The 21852-nt window shown below is 38.5% G+C and overlaps 9 protein-coding genes across 9 annotated transcripts; 2 read left to right on the top strand and 7 right to left on the bottom strand. All coding sequences in view use genetic code 12, as the record gives it.

Annotated features, from left to right (window-relative positions):
• Window positions 1-635: 635 nt before the first annotated feature.
• ILV6 (acetolactate synthase regulatory subunit) lies at window positions 636-1526 on the bottom strand (the record flags this gene model as incomplete). The annotated part of the gene is made up of 1 exon (XM_067692645.1): window positions 636-1526. The coding sequence occupies one exon, from the start codon at window positions 1524-1526 to the stop codon at window positions 636-638; it is 891 nt and encodes a 296-aa protein (XP_067548054.1).
• Window positions 1527-2142: 616 nt separating this feature from the next.
• On the bottom strand, window positions 2143-2523 carry PGA53 (Pga53p; the record flags this gene model as incomplete). The annotated part of the gene is made up of 1 exon (XM_067692646.1): window positions 2143-2523. One exon carries the CDS (start codon window positions 2521-2523, stop codon window positions 2143-2145), a length of 381 nt encoding a protein of 126 aa, XP_067548055.1.
• Window positions 2524-3641: 1118 nt separating this feature from the next.
• I9W82_003658 (uncharacterized protein) lies at window positions 3642-4727 on the bottom strand (the record flags this gene model as incomplete). Its single annotated transcript, XM_067692647.1, has 1 exon — window positions 3642-4727. The coding sequence occupies one exon, from the start codon at window positions 4725-4727 to the stop codon at window positions 3642-3644; it is 1086 nt and encodes a 361-aa protein (XP_067548056.1).
• Window positions 4728-5286: 559 nt separating this feature from the next.
• On the bottom strand, window positions 5287-6384 carry I9W82_003659 (uncharacterized protein; the record flags this gene model as incomplete). Its single annotated transcript, XM_067692648.1, has 1 exon — window positions 5287-6384. One exon carries the CDS (start codon window positions 6382-6384, stop codon window positions 5287-5289), a length of 1098 nt encoding a protein of 365 aa, XP_067548057.1.
• A 249-nt stretch (window positions 6385-6633) lies between these two features.
• On the bottom strand, window positions 6634-7890 carry I9W82_003660 (uncharacterized protein; the record flags this gene model as incomplete). The annotated part of the gene is made up of 1 exon (XM_067692650.1): window positions 6634-7890. The coding sequence occupies one exon, from the start codon at window positions 7888-7890 to the stop codon at window positions 6634-6636; it is 1257 nt and encodes a 418-aa protein (XP_067548058.1).
• A 692-nt stretch (window positions 7891-8582) lies between these two features.
• On the bottom strand, window positions 8583-9987 carry I9W82_003661 (uncharacterized protein; the record flags this gene model as incomplete). Its single annotated transcript, XM_067692651.1, has 2 exons — window positions 8583-9331; window positions 9477-9987. 2 exons carry the CDS (start codon window positions 9985-9987, stop codon window positions 8583-8585), a joined length of 1260 nt encoding a protein of 419 aa, XP_067548059.1.
• Window positions 9988-11619: 1632 nt separating this feature from the next.
• Window positions 11620-12963, top strand: CRH11 (transglycosylase; the record flags this gene model as incomplete). Its single annotated transcript, XM_067692652.1, has 1 exon — window positions 11620-12963. One exon carries the CDS (start codon window positions 11620-11622, stop codon window positions 12961-12963), a length of 1344 nt encoding a protein of 447 aa, XP_067548060.1.
• Window positions 12964-13718: 755 nt separating this feature from the next.
• On the bottom strand, window positions 13719-15482 carry ABP1 (Abp1p; the record flags this gene model as incomplete). Its single annotated transcript, XM_067692653.1, has 1 exon — window positions 13719-15482. The coding sequence occupies one exon, from the start codon at window positions 15480-15482 to the stop codon at window positions 13719-13721; it is 1764 nt and encodes a 587-aa protein (XP_067548061.1).
• Window positions 15483-16344: 862 nt separating this feature from the next.
• I9W82_003664 (putative ubiquitin-protein ligase) lies at window positions 16345-21849 on the top strand (the record flags this gene model as incomplete). Its single annotated transcript, XM_067692654.1, has 1 exon — window positions 16345-21849. The coding sequence occupies one exon, from the start codon at window positions 16345-16347 to the stop codon at window positions 21847-21849; it is 5505 nt and encodes a 1834-aa protein (XP_067548062.1).
• Between the last annotated feature and the right edge of the window lie 3 nt (window positions 21850-21852).

The raw sequence follows: 21852 nt of genomic DNA on the forward strand, positions 1-21852 counted from the left end.
ATTGTATAAATTTATAGATTTCTAAATTTCAAAGTACTTTTTTGTTGGATAAAGCGTGGTATAATTTTTGCATTTGTGGTTGGCAATTCAAAATATTATAAGTAGACTATTGTATAAAGGCGAGTGAAAATAACGATTTAATCTTGCGTCCACATACAGTATCCACCTGAAAGATGTTTTGAGGTGTGTGTGTGTGTTGCTTTGTGTGTTTGATGAAAATATTTTTCGCTTCTGAAATCATGTTGTAAGTTACACAAAGGCAAACACGTTTTGGCTCTTCGCTTAAGGCCTTAACCATCAGAGACCATATTGCGCAGATTGCATTCGAGTAGGGAATACCTCAAGATAAGTGCCTATAGAAGGACGATTTCTAAATTAAACGGTCTGATGTACATACAGTCAGAAGGTGGTAGTGAAGCTAACAGCTATATCGTGCCGAGAGTAGAGTATTCTGGGTAAGAAAATAATGTCCAACAATCAATGATTTTATAGCAAATGCATGTCACTGCATCACAGAGTTCTTTCAAAGTGGCTCTTTTTGCCTTATTTCTCCTTTTTTTGCTTTAATTTTATTATACAAAAGTTAAAGATATATACTGTTAACATTACATTTCCTACCGCGGATCTCTCTCTCTCTAACCTGGTGGTAATTGAGAAGCATCAACAATGTCAGAAGCATCTACTGGCACTTCCTCTTCTTCGCCACCATTCAATGGAGTTCTAGGTAAGGCAATCATACCAGATCTAGCCAACTCCAAAATACCAAATGGTTGTAACAATGTAATAAATGCTGAAACTCTGCTTGGTTTAGCGCTCAATTCAACAACAACATTACGATCACTTATATCAACAACTTTACCACCAAACTGTTTAGTAATTGTAGTAATATGATCCAAGTGCATGTGCTTTTGTCTTAAAGCTTCACTAGGAGCTAAATTTGATGGATGGAAAGCGGACTCTGTTGCTGATAAGTCAGGGATTGCTGAACCATCATCGATATGTAATTGATGAGTTGCAATCAACTCTTGGAAATATTCTGGCCCCAATAACGAAACTCTAGCTAAAAGCAATTCACGTTTAATAATTTCAGCATTGGTATAGTCCAAAACTGCGTATACTGGTACCAAGTCTTCAATTTGTCTTCTTGCTTGTTCAACAACCCCATCTTGGCCTTTTAAAACAATAGTCATACGTGACAAGTCCTTGACTTCAGTATTACAAACAACTAATGAATCAATGTTGAAACCTCTAGCTGCTAATGTACCTGAAACTCCTGACAAGACACCGGGTTCATTTTGAACCAAACAGTTGAGAACATGTTGTTTTGGTGGAGCTTTTGATGGGACTGGTGTTTCATAAAGAATTGATGACACGGCTGTGTTGGCAGACCAGTTTGGAGTATCGATGGTTGGCAATGGTGGTCGTTTTTGATTACGATGTAATGTCTTGTATGCCAAAGCAGAAGTTGAGCTGGAAGATTTTGCTCTGATTGATTGTCTCAAGAGACTAGATGATGTTTTGAACATCTTGGAGGGAAACGATGGTTGTGTGTGAGAGATCAGAGGGTGGAGTTGATGAAAAATTTTGAGAGATATTTATGTTTCTGACTTTTTTTTTTTTTTGTTTTTCCAGGTGAGTCACTAATGCTAGAGTCGAAAAGTTGTAGGACGAGAAATAGGGCGGTGCGACTGGGCTCTCGAATGAAAAAATAAGTCACCGGGTCGCCACTGGGACGGGCGCGTGCAAATAGATGAACGAAAAAGGAAGTTTCTCCGCTCATGCGGAAGAAACGAAACCGGCGCCTAGACCGGCCATGCAAGCAACACATACAACCGTAAGCACAATGTAATTGACAAGTGCTGTCTGTGTTTTTTACGACACCAATCGGACTTGACACACCGAAGAGGCACTATTCTCACATGTTGCAATTGAAGGTCTCTCCTTCTTTTGGTAGAAAGAGCTACCCACGATGTGACTCCATCATATAAGTTTGACATACACTCTACACACTCATCTTCTCTCTAATCGAAATGATTTTTATTATGTATTAAAATTATCGACTAAACTTAAATAGTAATGGCCTTTTAAAGGGGGTGCCGCCTCATTCCGAACAAACTCCCCTCACCAGCTAGGTTATGTCACTTACAACAATAATCCCAAAGCAACCAACAATGGACCACCTACGCTAGCAGCAACAGCATCAGCACCAGCAGTCTTGGTGATTGAGTGAGTAGAAGTCTTGTGCTTGGTAGAAGTAGAAGAGTGCTTCTTTGATGAGTGGGAAGTAGTAGTGGTGGTAACAGAAGTAGCATGAGATGAAGTGGTAGTAGTAACCTTGGTAGTAGACTTTGACTTCTTGGCTTCAGCATCAACTTCAGAATCTTCTTCTTTCAAATTGACAATTGCTGGGTAACCATATTCGGTGTCTTGAATAACCAATTCGTTGTCATTGAGTAATCTGACTTGGTCCAAGTTCAAAGCCAAAGTGACGGTAGCGAGAGTGAAAACAGTAGCGAATTTCATTATGATTCAGTGGATGTATAGAGAAGATGTGAAACCAAAAAAAAAAAGGGTCAAAGAGAAGAGGAAATTTCAAGCGCTTATATATGAAAAAGAGTGATGAACGGAGTATTGTGATACTTTTTTTTTTTGATTAATTGCATTGTTGTGACATGACAATGCAGAAGGGAACGAATATAATAATAAAAAAAATTGGTTCTTAATACACGCTTTTGTTTTGAATGACTTTAAATCCTTTCGTTGTTTTGGGCTGTTTGCAAAGCTATTTTGGATTGCTATTCGTATATATTTTAAGTAAGTTTTGTGTAATATGTAAGTAGTGTACCATGTGCATGAGTCCAATTTAGACACAAAGGGAATAAGTGCGTGTACGTTGGTAAATTCTTTCAATGGCCTCGAGTCTGAGTTATTTAGGAAGTTATCTTTTTGTGATGAGGTAGTAGACCAAAAAGGTGTCTTGTGTAAAGATTCTATCTTTAGACGAAAGACCAGTCAATTGTGCCTCTGTATGGCATTGGAATCAAATCGAAGTTTTCTTTGCGCTTCATTTGCGTATGCATGTTTGACATCTATGAGGAAGTAGGTTTTATCTTACTCGATGAATGTAAAGCTACTCTTCTCTCTCAATTCGAGAGAGATTGCATCTCACTACTAGCTCATTACCTTGGTTTCTGTCGAGAAAACTTTTTCAATGGTTATTTGTTTGTAGAAAACGCCGTGATCAAACAAATTACACAAAGAAAAGATGGACTTAAACTGTTAAACGTCTTGGATCGAGTCCCCAATGCATACGCTCAATAGTTTAGAGAAGTATAAATCGTTCAAGGATAATCTACTAACCGATAACTGCAATTTCTCAAGACTTTATCACACGATACTAAGGAAAATCAAATATTATATATTGAAAAAAAGTATGAAAAAGCGTTACAAAAGTATCAGTTCAATTAGCTTTTTTATTATATTCATTGGTGATGAAAAAGCTTATTTTTCCAAAGTATTTCTAGAAATGCAACATGAACTAATTTCAATGTAGAATCTTGGCAATGTGAGGGAGTGTATTTGAAATCTAGATTCCGCAACAGATTTAGAGGATCAAGTTCACCTCCTATCCGTTGTTACCATTAAGCACCCTCTCCCCTCTTCACATCTTCTTCTGGTTTCTCAACTTCCAACAAAATCTTTCCTTGGGCTCTACCACTGTTTAACTTCTCCACTGCTTCGTGTAAATCATCAAATGGATAATCTGAATCAATAAAAATCTTGACTTGACCACGTTCAACTAAATCTCTAGCTGAATCAATCCAACCTCCATTATAATCTAAAAATCCAAAACTATAATCATACCCAAGGAATCCCCATGCTGCCCATTTCTTTTTCAAAATTGAACCAATAAATGCAAACAAGGAACTTCCTGGATTAGTTGTATGAAAAGCACCACCTTTTTTCAATATCGTTTTAATTTCGGGAAACAATTCTTTGCCACCAACAGTATCCAAAATATGATCAAATGGGCCTGATTCTTTAACACTTTCCAATACTTGTTGTAAAATATTTGGGTTTTCCCTATAGTCAATTTGTGATGTGGCACCCAATTCACTAATTAGGTCCGCATTCTTGCCTGAATTCGTAGTGACAATTTCCTTAGCACCTTTCAATTTACACAATTGAACTGCATATCTACCAACCGATGTACCGGCACCCAAAATCAAAATCTTTTCATCCTTGATTTTCAATCCTCTTGATATTTGCATTGCAGTACCCAACACTAGTGGGAATGAAGCAGCTTTAGCAAGATCAATGTTGGTGGCCTTAGTTGCAATAGGTGATTTTGTAGGATCAAGCAATAAATACTCCGCACATGACCCTCTATCAAGCATAGGTGCTTGGATTCCTTGGACTAAATCGCCAACTTTAACTTTAGTTGCCGTGTTTCTACCAATTGAAACAACTTTTCCTGAATAATCTTTACCAAATCCTTGTTTCGAATTGATAAAGCTAAGAAAAGCAGGTTTAGCTTTGTATAGTTTATAATCGACTGGGTTTAATGAAGCATAGTTGATTTTGATCAAGATTTTGCCATCTGGGGCAATATAATCTCCGTTGGCAGACTTGACCAAGTTGATACTTTCTTGGATAAGTTCAATAGGGTGGTTACCATTCTTGTAAGCCCACGCTTTGTATTTGAGAACAGGAGTTGTAAATGACATGACTTGTGTGTTGTATGAACAGGTCTTCAGGATAATCAAAAATTATGGGATATTGTGGTTGCTTATATATGGTTAATCAGAGATGAGCAAGTTTTAGTTTCTCCGGAGATAGGCCTGGGTTCATATGCAATGTGAATCTTTATCCGTATGTGTGAGTCTTCCATTTTGTAGCACGGCTAAAACGGCTAAACAGAAAAAGCAACTTAACAGCAACGTTTGCTTTCCAATTGCGTTTTCTTTTCTCCCAATGCACTACACACTGTTCATTAGCATGGGTATAAACGATTGGCAATTATAAACCTCATACTCATCTGTATAAAGCTTTAAACACTTCAAGCAATGGGTGCCGTTTGTATGGTTTTGTTAAGAAAAGAAGAGAATTTGGCTGCTTCGGGTTTGTATTCGGATAAATCTGGTACCCGCTGTTTTATTATTTTTTTAGCCGCAAAATTTTATCCGCCACTAGCCACCTTAATCAGAGTGAAAATACCACCTACACGGAAATAATGCAAGATGAATCGAGAGATTACTAATCTCTAAACACTTCTTTCTACTCTATCTAATGAAAAGGATTTCGACTTACTTCACTTGGTTTTTCAACTTCTAAAATAACCTTACCTTGAGCCTTACCGCTTTCCAACTTATCAACTGCTTCACGTAACTCATCAAATGGATAGACTGAATCAACGAATATCTGTAATTTTCCTTCTTGAAGTAAATCTCTAGCCAGATCAATCCATCCATTATGTCCTCTATTAGAACTAAGCAATCCATGAATATAAGTATAATTAGTTAATCCCAACATTGATCCAACCATTCTCAATCTAGATACTATAGATGCTATGCTCGAATATGGATCACCGCCAACAATAGTATAATAAATTCCTCCCTTTTTGATTATGGAGTTAATTTCTGGGAATAAATCATTGCAACCCCAACAATCAAGAATATAGTCAAACGCACCTGACGCTTTAACACTTTCTAAAACTGGATTCAAGTAGTTTGGATGTTTACGGTAATCAATTTGTGATGTTGCTCCCAAATCCCTAATCAATTCACTATTCTTGTCTGAATTCGTTGTAATGATTTCTCTAGCTCCACCAATCCTGGCCAATTGGACACAATACCTACCAACTGATGTACCTGCACCAATGACAAGAACTTTACTTCCTTCAAATTTCATATCGTGGGTCATTTGCATTGCAGTTCCCAAAACCAATGGAAATGAAGCTGCTTCAATTAAGTCAATATTTGTGGGGACGATGGTTATTGGTGACCAAACTGGATTCAACAATAAGTACTGTGCACATGATCCACCTCCATAGATTGGCCAATTCATACCTTGAACATAATCGCCCACTTTGACATCGGTTTCTGTATTGGCACCAATTGATAAAACTTGGCCGGAAAAATCTTTACCAAATCCATTCTTCAGATTATATAATGAAACGATCCATGGCGTCTGTTTGTAGACTTTGTAATCGACGGGGTTTAGTGATGCATAATTGATCTTGACAAGGATTCTACCTCTAGGAGCAACATATTCACCATTGGGTTTGCGAACTAAATCAATGGTCTCGTCGACAAGTTCGAGGGGACTACTACCGTGTTTGTAAGTGTAAGCTTTGTAGGTGATTGATGGTGTATCTAACGACATGAGTTGCTATGTGGGTAATGCAAAGTAGAAGAAGAAGAGCGAGCAAGAATGGTTTTTATACAATAGGGGTCCTACAAATGTGAGTTTTGCGTATCGGATATTCCTTTTTCTTGTGGAAAATTTTATCCGCGCCGTACCTGTTAGTGGCATAGTAGTAATGACTAGCGACTACTGGCACTACCCCACAGCAGAGGAAGCAGCTACATGGTCACAAAGCCTTTCATTCGTACCTGACAAAAATTAATTTATTTACTCTTCTCCATGCACGTACGGTGGAGGTAAGCTATTTAACGTTATTTGTTCATCGTCAGAATTGACTTCTGAATAAGCGTCGTAAGTGAAATGACCATCATCGTCATCGTCGTCCTCATCGGCATCGTACAATGCACCTTCTATGTTACCTTTACCGCCACTTCCTTCACGTTTATTCTTGGAAACAGTAGCCCAAAAATCAGGTGGGAAATCATTGGCTCGATCATCTTCTTCTTCGTCAATTTCTGACCTTTCTAATAAGATATCAGCATTGAATTTATTATAAGCTGGAGGGGCTGGTCCAGTTCCTTCCAAAGGCGCATACTTCCAATTCTTTACATTTGCTTCAATAAATACAAATCCTCGTTGTCCTAAGTTCACATGGATCGAGCAAATATTGTTGGCTCCAATGATTGGGAAAATTTGACCATTACGTGCAAGTTTAAAGTTTTTAATGTGACCACCTATTTTTGATTCGCTAACTTTCTTACCATTACGAGTAAAGAAAATTGTGCCTGATCGAGTTCTATAACCAACTCCAATTACATCGCCCTTTGCCAATTTAGGAAATGGTGGTTCTGTTGTGAAATGGAATGGTTGGTTATGTCTTCTGTAACCGTCTGAGTCGTAACTTACTGAATGAAGATGGCGACCCGGTAGTCTAAACCAAGGATATGGTTTGACCCCAAGACCAATAGAAATTAAAGTATCATTAGCTTGCCCATCTTCAGATGTGCTAGTTTCTGGTAATGAATATATCTTGGCTTCGTAGTAGTACACTTCATTCTTCATGGGTATTGGCAAGTTAGTTTGGCATGAGCATTCAAAGTTTTTGAAAAAATTCAACTCCGTCTTGTTCACAATTAACAAATCATTATTAGTCAACATTTGATCTTTGACAAATTCAAATGCATTTATACCCTTTTCTTGAATAGATAAATTCTGACTCAAGGTTAAATCACCAATATAGTATGGATTCATCTCAAGAAACTCTCTCAGTTGGAAAAATAATTCTTGTTCATCACTATTCAACTCAAGATAAGCTTGGTTTTCTTCTTCTCGTCTTAAATCATCTTCAGTGGCTCTATTTGATCGACGAACCAAATAGAAAATTAGTATCGAAATGGATACTATTCCAAACACAGACAGTAGTGTGATGATGACCACAAGTACAGCCGTACTGAGTTTACCATTGTTGCCGTGTGTGTGGTTATATGGTGGTATTATTGCAGGTTCGTCTAGTTCAAAGTACATGGTGATGGAAGATGGAATGATGGGTTGATAATTGGGGAATGGCGCAAGACAAAGCCTATTGGGGAGCTTAGCTTTGTTATTGTCGATAGATATGTGACTCTATGTTAGTTGAAACCTTGTTTCTTATCGCTTAAGACTCTGGATTGTCTCTTATTGTTGGATGGGATGTATTGTGTTAAAAGAAGATTATGAATGATTGACTGATAACGAGAGGATAAGCGAAGAATTTTTGTCTATCTCTCTCCGTCATCAATTTCAAAAATTTCGGCAAAATTTTTTTTTTTTTTTTTTTTGGCTTTTATACAGGAACAGCTACCATTTGCTATCTATGATACATATGGATGAGCCTTGTGCCACATGCCTTATTCGGTACTCTCTATTATAAGCAATTGTACAGAAATCCAATATTTTCATTGTAAAAAGATTAATCGTTGGAAGCTTTGTGTATAGGTAAGCCATAATAAGTATCATTGAATTTTCTACATAGAGGTCTGGCTGCAAAAAAAAAACTATATCATAATGGTTATCTGGAAACCCCTTGTGATTTACAGGCTATATCTGAGCATAAACCACTTCTTCGACTTTTTATTTACTCTTAGTCCTTTGATACTGGTCTCTGGCTGCTAGAAACCGAAAAGGCTAATCCTCACTCGTGAACTGAATTTGATCAAAAGGAAAGAAAGCCATAACTATTACTCGTACAAACACATTTGAAGCAATCTCAATTCTTCATCCGCGTAGACAGTTTTAAACAAGACATCCAAACTTCTTGTTCCTTCAGACAGTTTAGCGGTGTAGGTACCCGGTTTGACATCCCATTTAGTCTCCCACGAGTAGGTCTGTTTAATCTTGCTCATATCAGATGGCCAATGTAGACCCAACACAGCAAAGGGCAAATTTGGACTGAGCATAGCCAAGCTATCAAACATATATCCTGGTTTTTCAAGCAGGAAACTATACCACCAATGAATACTTGCTTGAGGAAAGTTGTAAAATAAGCTGGCAATATTGGAAGGTGGGGACCTGGCTAGACCATAAACAGTTGATAAAAGCAACATTTGCAAATTGTGATGAGAGAGCAGATTAAAAAAGTCAATATGCCCTTGGCTGCTGAAACTATAGATATCTTCATAGGCACCAAGACATAATTGTCTCAATTTGGGGAATGAATAAGTGAGATCACCTCTGAGATGATAAAGAAATGGGCTGTCAGATTCCAAGGATAGTTCTTGTATATACTGGGTTTCAAAAACATCTTCAATATGGAAATGCAAAAGTACAGTCTCCTTGATGCGATCATTTGGTTCAGTCCAAACAATGTATACTTTTTGCAACGGTAAAGTAATCTTCACATTAAATGGTCCAGGATTAATGCCATGGGTAATATTTAATGTCATGTACAATTCAGTTAAATGTGAAACTTGATTTATTAACTCAAGGTCTCTATAGCCGTTAAACACACTCAACTTCAAGCACTTAACATGATTATTTCTTGATAAGTTTAGTAGCAAGACTTCATTCAATTCGTGAAAGTCATAATTGCAATCGTCATATTGCAACCTTCTGGTGTAATTTTTTTTTTCCACAGACTGCAGTAAAATGCTGTTCGGTCCTTCTCTGCTTGCCTTTATATCCCTTTCCGTTGGTTCCTGCTGCTTCATCATATTCGCAGGAAATTACAGTAAAGTATTCGATATTTTTTAAATGTTTAGCAATTTCCTTCTCAAACTTTTCAGGAATCCAAAATATTTCAAGTAGATAAATCGATTCTTTCTTGTCCATTTCGGGCATGTATTTTTTAAAGTTTTCAAACGAAATTATGGTAAACTTGTTGGTCTTGAAGTTGTTTATATCTTTATGAAATTTGAATGGTGGAAGTGAATCCTTCCTCATTTCTTCTGTTTTATATTCAGACCATGGCTCTGAAGGATAAACATAAATATAACGGTATAGTTTTGCCTTTATATATTTTGCAATTCTTGAATTCAAAGTAGCCAATCTCAATGCTTGATGTTGGTTCAAGTTTACAAGAATGAACTTTATTATTATATCCTCCCAGCTCGTCAGTGAAGTAAGTAGTGAAATTGTATCTACCATGATTTTGAGGTGCTATAAGGACTTGTAAAACAGTTTCTCATTGCCAATTGGGACCTATTTTATATGGAGGTCGATAACCATCAAACCTTCCCTTGCAGGTACTTATGCAGAGTAATGTGACAGCAAACAAAATTGTGCATGAAATGAGGGTAAAATTTGGTAGACCAGAATGGATTTGAGATACTTTTTCATACGAGTTTGTTGGATGTGACGATGTTGAATGAATAGTATAGCTGGAGATTCTGCTTTCTTTGCATGTAGCTTCGTAAACAAACTTCGGACGAGATAGCTCAGTACTGGACAGATCTACTCTACGGGTATTGGTACTTGGACTAGAACACCCTAGTTGAGAGGCTAAAGCAAGGTGGGAAGGAAATGCGATTTGAAAGTATAACACCAAGGCATGGCTTATCTAGAAGAAATTTAAAGCCCGCTTTTACTCGTGTTTGTGAGATCTCATGTTCTATCCTACTGGAATAGGAGAGAAGAGCCATCTAGAAATCACTGATTATCTGAAGCGCAGTTGGTGCTGGTCATTCATCCTCAATTCATCAAAGATTATTATCCTACTCTCTTCGTGCAAGTCTCCTGTGAGTAGGGTACAGTATGATCTATAGAAAATATCCAGCCCCCTTTTGATGTAGACCGTCAAAAAGTGGTCCGCTATTCTACCAACGCATTACCTTTGATGCAATTGGAAGTACAAGGTTTTGCAAAAAAAGATGGGGTCATATTCCATGGTATGCAGGCATTTGAAAGTACAAAAACAAAGTCAAGTACAGACCGCCTTCATCCTTTTAATCATGCTTTGAAGAAAGGAGAATAGAATAAAACATGTGATTGTGTAATAGGGGTAGTTAGCTTGATTTAGATCACTGATTTTGATTTGAGTATGATATATAATGAGTTAATGGTACAAGTCTTTAATTAATTGTCCTGATTTGGATAATGGAACCAGCGCGTGAATTAATTTTCTTTTTGCAGACAGAAGAAGAAAAATAATAAAAAAAAGAATTCTTCGGTGATAGGTTGCATATATTGCTTTGTAGAACTAGAATTAGTCTTGCCAAGTTCCTTTTGAGATAATGAGGCTCTAGTTGTCTTGTTAAGTGGTTCCGATTGTCTCTCTCATACTGTCTATTTTAAATTGTCTTATATTGTATTGTATTTCTAAAGTTTTTGACGAAAGGAGAAAAAATCGGTATCCTGATTTGGTGTCTGTGTAATAACAGAATCTTTTGTTCCTTAGTTGAAAGGGAGAGATCGTATAGTTTGATTAAAGCACAAAACATATCTAAATCTTTCTCCGTAGAAGCACAACCAAATTTGTTTCATCCCTTTAAAATTAGTGTTTAGATTGTGCTTTTTGTTCCAACTCTAAATTTTCTTGGTGTTATGTGGGAGGCTATGTTTTGTATGCGTTCTATATTTAAATTTATGTAAACAAAAATAATAAATAATTCATTTAACTTTAACCGGTAAAATATCGATCGATCCGTCATGTCATCGTGTAAATTAAACAGGGCAATGCCAATATACCAATAGACTATATAAATAACCTCAAATCCTTTTCAAATACATTCATAACTTTTTCTTTTATCATACTTCACTTATACAAAAGCCAATAACACAATGCTAATATTACGCGCCGCCCTTTCACTCGCTTCAATTCTTGTTTCTGTTGCAGCCGACTCATGCAACCCAGTTAAATCGCTGTCATGCTCACCAGACCCAGCTTTAGGAGGATCATTTACGGAAGATTTCAGTAATGGTTTAGGTTCCCATTTCACTAATCTGGGAAACCAAGGTAATGTTACTACCGGAGATGACGGATTATCGCTTACAATTAATAAAAGATTTGATAACCCATCGGTACATTCGAACTTCTACTTGATGTTTGGTTATGTTGAAGTTGAATTGAAAGCTGCTGAAGGTAAAGGAATAGTGTCGTCATTCTTTTTGCAAAGTGATGACTTGGATGAAATTGATATTGAATTGTTTGGTGGTGACCAATACGAATGGCAATCAAACTACTTTGTTCAAGGAAATACAAGTACTTATGATCGTGGTGGATATCATTCAATTAATCCTAGTCCATTGGAAGACTATCACAAATACGCGATCAATTGGACTAAGGACTCCTTGGATTGGATTGTTGATGGAACCGTCATTAGATCATTACAAATTACGAATTCACAAGGTTATCCACAGACACCAATGAGAATATATGCAGGTATTTGGGCTGGTGGTGATCCATCTAATGAGGAAGGAACTATCGAGTGGGCTGGTGGTACAACTGATTATGGTTCAGCTCCATTCACTATGCACATTAAATCCCTTTCTGCCGTTGATTATTCGACCGGTAGTGAATATTCTTATTCTGATCAAAGTGGTTTCTGGCAAACAATCGAGGCAGAAGATGGTGAGGTTAATGGAAGATTTAATGAGGCTCAAGACGACGTTAGCAAAATCACCAATGGTGAGACTATAGAAGACACTGGATCAAGTGGGTCATCTTCCAGCTCATCAGACTCTAGTTCCACAAGCTCATCTGAGCCATCGAGCTCATCCGAATCAGCCAGTTCAACTTCTGCATCTGGCTCATCAGAGTCTAGCTCGTCTGCATCATCAAGCTCCTCAAGCTCCAGCTCATCAAGCTCTAGCTCCTCAGGCTCATCTTCTTCATCATCTGAATCAAAATCTTCTGAAGCCCCAACTAGTCATTCATTAGATGCTACTGCAACGACCGAAGGTGCAGGAAACAACAACGAAGAATCAAGCTCATCATCATCATCAGCTTCAGTTACTACAAGAACTACCAGCAGCGAAAAATCAAGCTCTTCGTCATCAAGTGAAACCGCAAAAGTGTCTGCTTCTTCAGAGGGCTCAGGTGCTGGATTGACTCCTTCAAGATCGATGATGCATGTGATTGTGTTTTTAGTTCTGTTTATGTCGTTTGGATTTGCACTTGTATAGATAGGATTTATAGATAGTGCCTGGCTTAATACATTAAAAACGTTTTTCGATACTATTTTATTCAATCGTATAAGTTATAAACTTTTCTCAAAAGTTTGTTGCAAAATATATTCTGTTTTTTTCGTTTCATTTTTTTCGCTGCCAAATTTAATGAAAAAGTCCGCAACAGGAAAAGAAACCACAATAAATCACACTACAACATTATATGAGCTATACAGCTGGTATAAGAAAGTGCATCTGATATAGACATAACCGTCTTTTCCTTTAGATAAGACTTTGGTAGCCTTAGAAAGGGAAATATGTCCCATGAATTCACTTGCATCAGAATTTGTTACTCTGTGCTACTAAAACACAAGCTATTTCAAACTCCACACCAAGGGCCAATATTCTGGCCTAGAAGAATACACGGCACCTACAAAATGGTAATGCAAGCGGGTTTTCTGCATTTTGGAGACAATTTTTGTAAAATAAACGTGAGCTTAATTAAGCTGACTGATTTCACGTAAACGTTTTTCTGAACAGAAATTAGTGCGATGGCGCAGTGGTTTTGACTGGGTGGCCAAGCTGGTTAAGGCGTGTGACTGTTAATCACAAGATCGAGAGTTCAATCCTCTCCCTGGTCGTTATTTTTTTGCTCTTTTTTTCTGCTTTGTTGGTCTTTTTTTTTTTGCGCGTTCCCATTCCTACAAATCTCCACCAGTTACTTTTCTTTTTATTACTTCTACTTATCAAACATTCTTAAAAAATACTCTCTTCTACTCGTTTAAGGTGACATAATTAGCAGGGAAGAGACCAACTTCACCCGTCTTGGAGTGTTTTCCAGACCACCAATCCTCATCTACAAATTCAATTTCAATAATAAGGTCACCTTCTTCGAAACCAATTTCATTGTCTTCGTCTTTTGTGTAATCATACTCTGCCGTTGCGGTAGCTGAGCCGGACTTTTGTGAATTTGTTGCTGGTGCTGGTGGTTCTTCTTCCTCTTCTTCTTCCTCTTCCTCTTCTTCTTCTTCTGGTTCTGGTTGTCTTGGAGGAGGTGGAGGCAAGTTTCTTGCCGGCAAAGTTGCTGGTTTCTCATCTTCGTCTTCCTCTTCATCGTCATCTTCAAATCCGCTACTTACAGGAGGCAAGTTTCTAGTTGGCAAAGAAGGTGCCCTAGGCTCTGCATCATGAGATGGCAAGCTTGGAGGTACGTTTCTAGCGGGTAATCTGGCAGGTTGCTCTTCTTCTTCTTCTTCTTCTTCTTCTTCCTCCTCCTCTTCTTCCTCTTCAGGTTCTGGTTGTCTTACTGGTGGAGGTGGTAAGTTCCTGGCCGGCAATCTAGCAGGTTGCTCATCCTCTTCATCCTCATCGTCATTTATATTGGCATTCTTCTCAAACTTGTTAGCCAATTCAGACGCATGACTTTGGAAGGATTCCTTATGTTCACTCTCAGTCTCAGGTCCATCTTCTGAAGCAACAGTCTTGTATTTACCCCTTTTTTCGGCCCAAATTTGCGCTGGCGTTTTACCATTCTCAGCACCGAAGTTTCTTGACAAACCTCCAACAACTTTATCACTTCTATCGTCTCTAGATGCACCGAAAGTTGGCTTGGCTCCAAAAGATGGCGCTTTAGAAGATGGGGTTGCATTTGCTTTGTATCTATCAGCAACTGAGTGACCAACTTTTGGTTTTGGAAGTGATGTTAATCTACCATCATTGTGTTCATAAGTCTTCATACGCTCACTCAATGGTTTTGGTGATTCTTCCTTATCCTTGTTATCTTGAGTATCGTTGAACTTTGCCTTAGGAGTGGAACTAACAGTGTCAGATTTTTGCTTTCTCAATTCATCAATGTTTACCTTTGTTGGCTTGTAAGTAGAAGGTACATCTTCCAATGGCTTCTCATCAAAGTCACGCTCTTCAACATCTTGAGCATCACCCCATCCATCGTCGTTTGACTGGGGCTTGAACTTGTTACCAGAGGACACAGCCGAAATTGGCTTCCCAGTTGATTTAGGAACAAACGAAGGCTTGCCAGGCGATGACACTGGTTTTGATACAATTGGTTTAGAGACACTGGCGGGCCTCTTCGAGGTAGCACCGCTTGACACAGTTGAGTATCTTGCACCAGCAGCTGCGCAAACTCGGTTCAAAAAGTCATCGACGTCCAAATCATCTTGATCTCTAGCGGTAATTTGGATATGGTATCCACTGAAAATCTTTGAAATCTCAGCAAAATTGTTTGCAAATGACATTCTCAATTTTGCTGGTGCATTATCTGGACACCAACCAACCAATATGTTCTTAGAAACATCAGAGCCAGGGACAGTTACACGCACCAAACCGAATTGAACCTGACCATCAGAGAAGTTTTCAACAAATTCGTCCAAAGATCCATTACCGGTTTCAGAAACATCCAACGTTGCGTTTTTGTCAACTGAGTAAACTACAAAGGAGACATTGGGGTCGCCTTTGACTACCTTAAGGTATGGATCTTGAATTCTTTTGGAATTAGTCGAGGTGTCTATTTTTTCCATGTTTTTGAAGTGGGGAGGTTTGTAGTGGGAATTGAGAAAGTTAGCAATGGGCGAAGTTTGTTGAAATTTCAACGCACTTCGGTCACTGATTTCGGATGTCGCTACCACGTGCGTAATAAACTCCGGTTCTAAAACCGATGGAGAGAGGAGGAGGAGGAGCAACATTCTAAATCTAACCTGTAATTAGTTTATATAGTATACATAGGTGATACCATTCTTGCCAGATTTAACGCCAACACAGGCGAATGCCAATCGAGATAATGCTGGACAATAGGACTACCGGTAATCCTTCAAACCGCAACACCAGGATTCCATACAAGCTTCGTTCAATGCACTTACGAGCTCGATTTCACCAATGCATAGACCAAACACCACATCATGATATACCCTGGTAAATTTCCTGCAATTCCTTGAACGAATATCTCCTGAAATGGATTCTGGAAAAATTTTTGGATCTTTCCCTGTCCACATAGTAAATAGAAAGCAGCATTGGTTAGTGATAATCCAGCAAAGAAAAAGAGAAAGCCATTCAAAGATTCAAGTGTTATAATCCCAGCAACAACGCCCAACACTAATGATGCGACATCTTGTATGTACTGTAGTTTCTGTTTGTTGGTATTGATGTTCAATTGACTGTAAAATCTCTTAGATTCGGCCATTGGAGGAACAGATGTTTGAGCTTCTATTGGTGATGGATGATGCTTGAGTGGAGGACACTCAGTAGAATTTCTCTTGGTTGGATCAATGAGTTTACTTTGTTCTCCATTTCATTTTTTTTTTTTTTTGTTTTCCATATCAAGTGGCAACAGATCTAAAAAACAAAACCCTAAACTCATCCATTCATGAATAGCTGTTTTGACCCATGAATGATCAATTGAAACCGTTTTTATTCCTCCTTCCATCACAATATAACTTCCATTTTAGTGACCAAGTTAGGACGGAAATAAACAAAGCCTTATTGTTATCAATAACAGATAATGGAAAATATCTTGATCGAGTATTTCCAGAGCTACTAGATCCATATGAACAGCTCGAGAAGGATTTTGACTGGAGCCTATCGAAGTATATAAAGCTTCTTGCCACAACTAAACATGGGACTGAACCACAAGCACATTTCGCTTCACACCCAAATAGACCATGCTCGAGAGTTTTCAGACGTGGGGAGCCAATTATTCGATGCTTGACTTGTGCGTTCGATCAGTCATGTGCTTTATGCTCACATTGCTATCAGCCTTCCGAACACGAGGACCACGAAATTGCCATTCAGATTTGCATTCGTGATAATGGAGGAGTATGTGATTGTGGAGACCCAGAAGCTTGGAAAGCATCCAGTACATGCGTAAACGGTTCTAGAAACTTTGAAGGAGTTGACAATTCCATACCTACAGAGTTTCAAAGAGCAATATCCAGGACACTTGGTTCAATTTTAGACTTTATAATCGATGTTACAGTTAATTGTGACATGCAGTTCACTTCCCCATTTCATGCTGTATCCGCAACAGTGCAAAAGAACTTTGAATTGAGCACGTTGGATCCACATAGGTATGGCATTTGCTCGGACCATTGTTCTGATAAAACCAACGGTAAATTTCATCTCCAGATGTATAATGATCAAGCTAGACACTTCAGAGACGTAATGCAACGAGTTTGTTTGGCAAGCGGGAAGTCCAAAGACTTTGCAAACATGGTAACGCAAAGGGCTCATAGTTTTGGGAAAGCCAAAGTTTTGGAATCAAGCAATGTAGATAGTATGATTTTCAAACAAACGATAATAGGCAGCTTAGGACTCGGGACTTCTATTAGAAGTGCAAGAGATGTTTTTCGAGAATCAATGGTTCATGAACTAATTTCCTGGCTAAGCGACTTCACCGAGACTGAGTTTTTTCGATTAAGTTTGACGACTGAAGATTTATTTGCTCAAGCTTTTTGCGAGAGATGGCAACCAGGGTTACTCAACGCACCAAAAGACAGGGAACATGAACACCTTCGTGCTGGAATATTGGGTAACGACTACAAAATTCCGAAAGTGACTAGCGAGAACCATCGTACACTATGGCTTGAAACGGATTTGCCCCACACCGAAATTGCTTGCAATTTATGCGGGAAATCAGAGATAGTGCAAAATGGTGCAGTTGGGTCGCGATTACAATACATGATGTTTCTTAATCTAAGATTATGGAAAGCTGCGCGCGAGTTACTGCATATAATGTACTCGACTTCGTTAGTCACTAATCTCAAGTACAGGCATATAATGTCTAGTCAATACATGGAAATGTACGTGGGGGCCACCGATCAATTTATATGTTTAGACAGAGAGCCCGAATTCAATGTCATGTTCAGTCTTTCAATGCAACTTTTTGCAAACCAGGGCAACTCCGAAGCTATAATCAAGCAAGGTGGTTTTGGTATGATCCTTTCGGCCCTTTTTACATTTTTAACAAGGGAAAGAATACTGGCGTGGGATATTAACAATAGACCTAGTCACGAGATATCACTCAAAAGTCTACGCAACAGACGATGGGGTCAACTTTTTCTCGATATTGCATTTATTATAACCAGAGGAAAAGACGTTTATGACGTTTCTGATGAAGATATAGCACATGGAACTTGCGAGATTATGAGTCTTTTCCAAGGTAGACCAGTTATAAAGAGAGAAAAGAGCAATCACATTGAATACGAAACTGCTGATTACGCGATATTCTTTAACTCAGTTCTGGCCATTTACAAGTTTGGTGAATTAAGTGCTCTGACATTAAGCAGTCGCACCTACAACGACACCCAAAGAGAGGAGAAAGCATTGGATGCAATTGAATATATCATCCGGTACCTACTAAGTCTAGAACTTCACGAGATAGAAGGGATAAATTATGAGTGCACAGACATAGGCATTCTTGCACATAGACAGGCTTTAATGGAACCCATGACGAGAAAACTTTTGAAGGCTTCAAACATTGATGGAGGAAATGTGAGCTTCCTTCATCCCTTGCACTCGTACATGTGCACTTTGATCGAACGCTCCCAGTTTCGGGACTGGAACGGTCTTTTAGAACGATTCGCCAAAGTAGGTTCAAATGTGGGGTTACCAGAATCATTCTTTATTGAATCATTAATATTTGATTACCCTATAAAGACGCTTGCACTCATGTCGCAGATAAAATGTGGCTATTGGGTCAGGAATGGGTTTACGGTGAAATCACAACTACGTATGTACAGAAACACGGGGTTGCGTGAGTATGGATACATGAAGGATCTATGCTTAGTTCAAATTTTCAGTAGTATGTGCGATCCAGACTTGGTGGCGTATATGATATTGGACCGCTGGTTGCTTCAGGGTGATTGGAATTTATCGTATGACAGTCAAATTCTACCATACATTCTTGAAGAGTGCGTTACATTATTTATTAATCTTATGACGGAGAATTTGTCTTTAAAGGGTCTTTCAGAGTCAGATTTGGCTAAGTTGAGAATAGAGAAAGAGATTATTCATTATTTGTGCTTCAAGCCTTTAAGTTTCAAATCCCTATGCTCCTTGGTATCTGAAAAACTGGTGCTTGATAAACGATTTGAACTAATATTAAACAGGATGACAAAATTTACCAAACCCGTTGGCAAAAATGACTCAGGGGCCTTTGAATTAAAAGAAGTGTACCGAGATCAGGTAGATCCATACTATTTTGACTATTCCACAAACACCAGGGACGAGGCCTTGAGATTCGTCAAAGAGAGAGTTCACAAAGACACTGGAAAAGCGGGAGATGACATTGTAATTGAACCTAACATCAACGTCGATGACATCTTGGACATTTACAAGTATTGTGGAAATGTGTCGAGTTCCGTTCATTTCACTAAATTTTTAATCAAGGTGTTGCATTTTATTTCAGGGCAAGAGTTTGATAAGGTAGAAAGCTTGCTAGAAACTACGTTGCATTTGATACACGTTTGTGCAATGGAGAAAACCATTGACACAAGTACACATGTATCATTTTTTACCAGATTCGTTTCAGTGGACCCCGATCCCAATACTTCAATGAGCTTGCTTTTGGGTAAATTTCTTTTGAAGGAAAAGTACAAGACAGTACATGTGAAGATACGTGCCATTTTAAGCAAACTAAACGAAAAGTACTCATGCCTTGAAAGCATTGTGAATGAACAACTAGAAGACTGTGGCTTTGAGTGTATTACAATTGACGCAAAGAATGAGTCGAACTCCGAAGATATTGCATTAAAAAAGAAGAAACTTGCCAAAATGAGGCAATTGAGATTGCTAAACAAATTCAGAAAACAGCAATCCAAATTTTTAGAGCAGAATAGTGCAACAGAGTACAGTGATTCTGAAATGGATGAAGTTCAACTGGAATCCTCTTCATACTTGCAAGACAACCACTGTATATTATGCCAAAATACGAGCAGTGATTTAGGTCCGTTCGGAATTATTGCAAATATCGGAAAGTCCTCAACCTTCCGAAACGTTCCTTTCAGGAGTGAATATTGGTTTTTAAAATCGTTTTCCGATCCTGCTAATTTAAATGGTGATGATGGTGATGGAGACAATGAGTTGCATTCTGAAGGTTGGGAAAATTTCATGTCAACCGCCAAAGGACAAGCACCCTTTGGCCCAGGTTTTGATGCTATTGACTGCGTTGAAAGTAAGTTGACGGCTCTGAGCTGCGGCCATGGCATGCACTTTAAGTGCTACTTAAATTACCTCAGCGACAATAGGGCAAGACAAAATCAAATTACTCGCAACACACCAGAGAATCCCGATCTGAAGGAAATTCTTTGCCCTTTGTGTAAAGCAGTCAATAATGTGTTTATACCAATGTTTGGCTCCAATGGAAAGCAACATATGGATGATGTTAAGTGCACTCAGCAGCAGCAACGGCACAATCACAATCCAATTGATGATGATTATGTTTCTCAATTGATTGAGTCTAAGGAGCTTGATATTGTTCCAAGCGAGCATGAGAGTCATAAAAGGTTAGCTTGGTTAAAGTCAAATTATGAAGCTCTTTGTGACACATGGAATACAATTTTAAATTCTATTACCCCCATAGCCTTTCCCAAATCGTTTGAGTCGGCGTTGCCAATCATTTTATCAACCACTATAAAGTCATCGGAAATTGCATTACGTAGGGCCGAATCTACAAAGGCATTAGTGTTTAAGCAAATCCCTAGCAAGTCACTTGCAGTTATGAATGCCTTAAATGAGATGCACTCATTGATACAATTCCAACCAGTTGACGCCACTTTTACAATTGCTGAAAACGCTTTAGCAAAAGTTTTTGCAAGACTTGTCTCATTAACACCCACAGGAATGCCTGAGACTATAATGGAGGCTGACTTTATGGACTTGTTGGTTGAAGCCACCCCATTACCGAGTTCAAAATTCGCGTTCCTTGATGTTTTGCGAGTCACATTTATTGGCCATTTGGTTCAATGTATTTACGTGCTTGTCCAAGAATTGAACCCCAATATTATAAACAAAGAACGGGGATACGACATTAATGATGTTCCCGTGTTCACAAATGTTGATGCACTGTCATCGATGAATGCTCTTAGGTGTTTTGATATTTTGGGAGGGCAAGCAATTACCTCTCACGGAGGTAGCATAGGTGAGGTGTTATATACCATGTTGGTGAAAGCAGTGACTCCATTTTTGCGCAGGGCTTCCATATATGCATACTTGCAAGCCTCGATAGAACAGGCAAGTTCAAATACAGACCGCCAATCTTTGGAAGCAGATGAATTATGCGCCGTCATGAAGATCCCAACTATTTCACAAACATTGAAGAACTTGTGTGACTTAAATATCTGGGAAGGGGATTTGCTACAACGTATTTCGACAACTTATTCTTCAGAGTTTCATAAACAATTAATGCCCACCCCAAAATTGGAATATCCGGGAGTATTAAGATTAATTGATCTACCAGATCGACTCGATGAATTTTTCTCAGGATATTATTACCTGGAAAAGTTTGACAAGCCGTACCAGCTGATAGAGGATCCAGCTATTTGTTTAATATGCGGTGCAGTTGTTGATTTACAAAAGCGTGCTATTGGAACGGTTGAAGGGCAATGTACCACGCATTATTCAAGAGAATGCCTGAACGAAGATGGAATCTTTTTGTTACCAAAGGATCGGGTCATGTTGCTACTACACAACTATAAAGGTTCCTTTCATAACGCCCCTTATTTGGATAACCAAGGCGAGTTGGCTGATGAAAACAAAAAAGGTCGAGCTTTGCATCTTATGCCAGCCAGATACAACGACTTTATTAGAAGCATGTGGTTAGAACACAACATCGCAAACTATATAGCCAGAAACTTGGAGAGCGTTTTAGATCCAGGTGGATGGGAAACTTTATAAAAG

The sequence above is a fragment of the Candida metapsilosis genome (genome assembly GCF_017655625.1).
Source record: "Candida metapsilosis strain BP57 chromosome Unknown scaffold4, whole genome shotgun sequence".
Lineage (NCBI taxonomy): Eukaryota > Fungi > Ascomycota > Pichiomycetes > Serinales > Debaryomycetaceae > Lodderomyces > Lodderomyces metapsilosis.